General features: G+C 46.6%; 1 protein-coding gene across 1 annotated transcript; it reads left to right on the plus strand.

Annotated features, from left to right (window-relative positions):
- Positions 1–381: 381 nt before the first annotated feature.
- On the plus strand, positions 382–3261 carry iqck (IQ motif containing K). The gene is made up of 8 exons (XM_047038203.1): positions 382–443; positions 544–677; positions 764–896; positions 1034–1131; positions 1423–1475; positions 2013–2090; positions 2380–2464; positions 3244–3261. The coding sequence occupies exons 1-8, from the start codon at positions 392–394 to the stop codon at positions 3259–3261; spliced, it is 651 nt and encodes a 216-aa protein (XP_046894159.1). The 5' UTR covers positions 382–391.
- Positions 3262–4259: the final 998 nt, after the last annotated feature.

Raw genomic sequence — 4259 nt, forward strand, 5'->3', positions numbered from 1 at the left:
TTCCAGTCTTAATTATTGGAGATTGTCTTAAAACAAGCGATAAATAATGTTAACTCACTATGACACCCAACGGTGACAGGTATGTACTGCCATAGATGTTTATATATATCTATGTGTACTGCCCTCTAGCACCGGATATGGGAACGACAAACATTTTAAACGCAATTCACAACATTTTGTGAATCTCCACAAAACCACATTTCTAGTATTTTTATTTATGATATGCTCAAAGTGTATTTTGTTTAACGTGTGAGAAGAAAATAAGATAGGCACAACCAAGATAGTGAAGCCACAGGCTCTGGTATTAGAGAACGTCATTCTCGTCGCTGTAAACAGTGTTGAAAAAGTGCTTCCTTAACAACCAATGCGTTCTTAGCAACGGCTGCAGAAAATGGCTAAAATCATCGGTGCGAAGAAATCATTGTGGCAGCAAGTGTGTGATGGTAAGATAAATATAAACAAACTACAATGAGTGATGACCAAGTATGGTCTTTAAGTAATATGGTGCCGTGGACCACATTTAATGCAGAGTAAACGTTACAGAATACGAAACGGAGCAACTCAGACCACCCAACGCTGCGTCAGTATGGACTGACACTAGTTCCGTGAGCACTCATGTCTCCCAATACAGCGCTAGCAAGCACAACCCAGTCTTCTACGGGCTCATGGCAGCTAAGGTGACGTTCGCTAATTTACATTATAGCCTACGAATTCCGAATTGAGAGAGAGACAAACAAACACAGTCATTTGTTTATGGTTATAGGTTACTGTGGATGATGAGGTGCTTCAAAATGTTGACCCCCTGCTGTGCCACCCAGCACTTGCTGGATACTCTGTCCTGGACAAACGTCCGTCACCCTCTCAGTCTGCCCCTTCCACTTCTCAACTTCCTCAAAGTGAGTTCTATTTACCGTAGACTTTCCAGCCCTCTATAGTCATAATACTTAGATAATCTTACATATCATATTCGTTCATATGTTTGTATGTGTCTGCGTGCTCAAATGCAATGTCCATGTATTTGCCTGTGTGTCAGACCCTGTAACCAGTTTTTTGGAGAAGGCTGTGATGCCTGTGCTTCTGCCTGGACTGGAGGCCATGCTGAGAGAGGCCCAGAGACAACATTGTCTGGAGGTTCAACACATAACTCAACACAACACAGTAGTCTGACTCAGGTTCAATCAGTCCACTCATATTTTACTGGGCGTTCAGGCCAGCAACGTTATATGGCCCTCACATCATAAACCTCCCACACCTATGACCTATCCCTGCACATTGCTGGGATGCAGTTTGAAGTCGTCCATGTCCACATAATACACTACAGTATAATTAGAACAGCATAGTAATGTAGCCTGTCGTGTGTTGTAGTTGACAACAACGGTATTACTGCTCAAACGGAATTGTATATCCTTCGGTCTGTTTCAGAGGAAGAGAACAGCCTTTAATGCCTGTGACTTCTTGACTCAATGGCTGTACAAGTGAGTAACAGCCATCTCCATATCCCTACTTTGATTTAATCTCATCAAATGATAGGACTCTGCTGCTTGTCGTCCCTTTATCCAATGTTGAGTGCTAAGCCTTTACAATTCGACTGTGTCATTTACTAAATATGAATTGGAGTTATGTAATGGGTCAGGGTCAGTTTCGGTGGAAAGCAGCTAAATGACTTTGTCTGGGATTGTTTTTCATGGCGTTTGTTGTTGTTTCTTTCATTCTCTGTCTCCCTCACCCCTACCCCTTTCTCTCTTACACACACATACACACACTCTCTCTCTACCTCTCTCTCACACTCACACACACTCTGCCTCTCTTTCACACACACTGTGCCTCTGTTTGTTTCACACACACACACACACACACACACACACACACACACACACACACACACACACACACGCACACTGCCTCTCTCTCACACACAAACACATACACACACTGAACCTCTGTCTCTGTCTCTTTCTCACACACACACACACACACTCTCACACACACACACACACACTCCTCATGGATAGCCATAACCCCAGTAGGCAGGGGCAGAAGCCTGTGGACTTCCATGACATCCCCTTTGTCAAGGACTGGCTCAGCATACAGTGAGTCTCAGTGCACTCCTATTTGTGTGACCTCACAGGTTGTCAGATTGTAGCAGAGTGTGTATGCATGCCCCACAGGATGCCCTGGATACATACATGCGCAATAATACAGACATGTGCATTCCCACATGATATCATCACATGAATGCAGTCTTACACGTACGCTGCAGCACATGTACACACACACACACACACATTCATGTTAGTCCCCTGAAGAGCTGTGTTCCTCCTTGTCCTTACAAGCCGAGGTGAGTCACCCACTAGTCTATCTCTCTATCCCTCTCTCCAGCCCCCGGCCTCCCATCCCTCTGTCCCTGCTGTTGTCCGACCAAGAGGCTGCTCTGCTCATTCAGTCTTTCTGGCGAGGATACAAGGTGAAGGAGGACAAAACAAATGTTACCCATGTTATTCTGCAAAGAGACCCCCTTTGTTTTCTGCTTATCTGCATGTATGTTTTTATGATTGGTTTGATTGGGCGATTGAGTGCATGAGTAGGTGTGCGTGTTTAAGTGTGTTTGTGCTTGTCATCGAGCAGCCAATGCACAGTGCAGTTATGGATGTAGGTATATTGTATAATCCCATTGGTTGGAAAGCCCTGCTCTTTCATGAGGGGCTATATTTTAAGGACTGTGATTATATCATCCGCTTAATTTCTTCCTGTGTGGGTGTTATGGAGTGCAATGTTCCATTAGGCTAGTCGAGTTTATGCTAAATATAGACGCACAGACAACTCGTGCACAGACACAACCAGAGGCAACAGTAGTCAGCGGTAGCTTCCCCAGACGACCTTCTTCAGAACTGTCTGTCTCTGGTGTTAAGAGACGGCATGATTTGTTGTCCCTGTTTGTGACAACAGAAACAATGCCTCTTAACTTCTCCCGTCATGGTGTGGGAAAACCAGCCGAAAAGCTACCGTTCATGTAAAGCATTGAGCGCCGAATACGCCAGCTGTGTTGTCATGTCCAATCTTGTTCTGCGCGAGTGACATGAAAGAATCACTGAGGCGAAAAGGTCGCGTTCGGTTTGCATTGTGACCACACCTGCCACTAGGTGGTAGCAATGAGTCTCAGTTTTATTCTGCAGTGTCCCGGTGCAACTCAGTCTTCTAGCAGCAGGTGGCGGTATTGAGGCTCCTAGTCCTCTGTGTTTGCAGTGCAACTCAGCAGGGTGAGAGATGCCACTGCATTCTTTTTTCCCCTCGAGGCGGTTGGGGGATTGCGAGCAGAGAGAAGGAGCACAGGGGGAAGGAATAAAAAACTAACAAACAGGCTTTGAATTGGCTCTTTGAAAAGAGAATTAGGAACACTGTGAATAGTGTTTGTGGAGAGAGTGTGCAAGCAGGGGTCTGTGACCGAGGATGAGGGGAACACGTTTGTGTGTTAGGCTAGACATGACAGATTCTGTAGAATCTGGGGCCACAGGGGCGGTAGAGGCTGAGGCTGAGGTAGAGGCTGGTGGAGCCAGAGGGTCAGTGAAGACCAGTGAAGTGTGTCATAGCTGGTTTGTTACCTTTGGGCTTTCGAGCAGTCTCCCCTTCAGCCATCTAGTCATCCAGCCAGCTGAGCAGAGACAAGGACAGGACACCCACAAACACTGGACTGTGAACCTGAGAGGGATAGAGACAGGAAGAGAAACAGCTCTGGAGTGTTCTGATGCTCTGCATCAGGCATCACAGTAAAGAATAACTGTGTGTGTGTGTGTGTTCCCTAGGACGTAAACAGTATGTGTGGCTCTGCAGGAAACGTCAATACCATTTACCTCTCCTTCACCGGTCCTTACCTTACCTCCAGCCTTCATCCGTCATTTTCTTCCTGGCTCTCGTTCCTCTCTTTCGATATCCTCCTTTTCCACCCTGTTCTTCTCCGACCTCCTCTCTTCTCTCTCCTCTCCCCCTCTCCCTCGCTTTCACGCCAAGCAGTTATGTAACGCGTCTGACACAGCGCCGACTGCAGAGGAGGAGTGTGCGTGTGATGAAGTTTGCGCGTTTGTGCACGTGCATCTGTGTACTTGTGAGTATTTTCCTTAAGGGTAGCCTCCCCCCCCCCCCCCCCCCCCCCCCTCTCTGTTTTTCTCCACTGAAAACAAAGTGGAATAGACATGATCAGTAAACATCAGACCGTCACATATGTCGCTGCACCGAGAGGCTTTATCTCTCCACAGTCAACGTCA

Source organism: Hypomesus transpacificus, chromosome 17, assembly GCF_021917145.1.
Source record: "Hypomesus transpacificus isolate Combined female chromosome 17, fHypTra1, whole genome shotgun sequence".
Lineage (NCBI taxonomy): Eukaryota > Metazoa > Chordata > Actinopteri > Osmeriformes > Osmeridae > Hypomesus > Hypomesus transpacificus.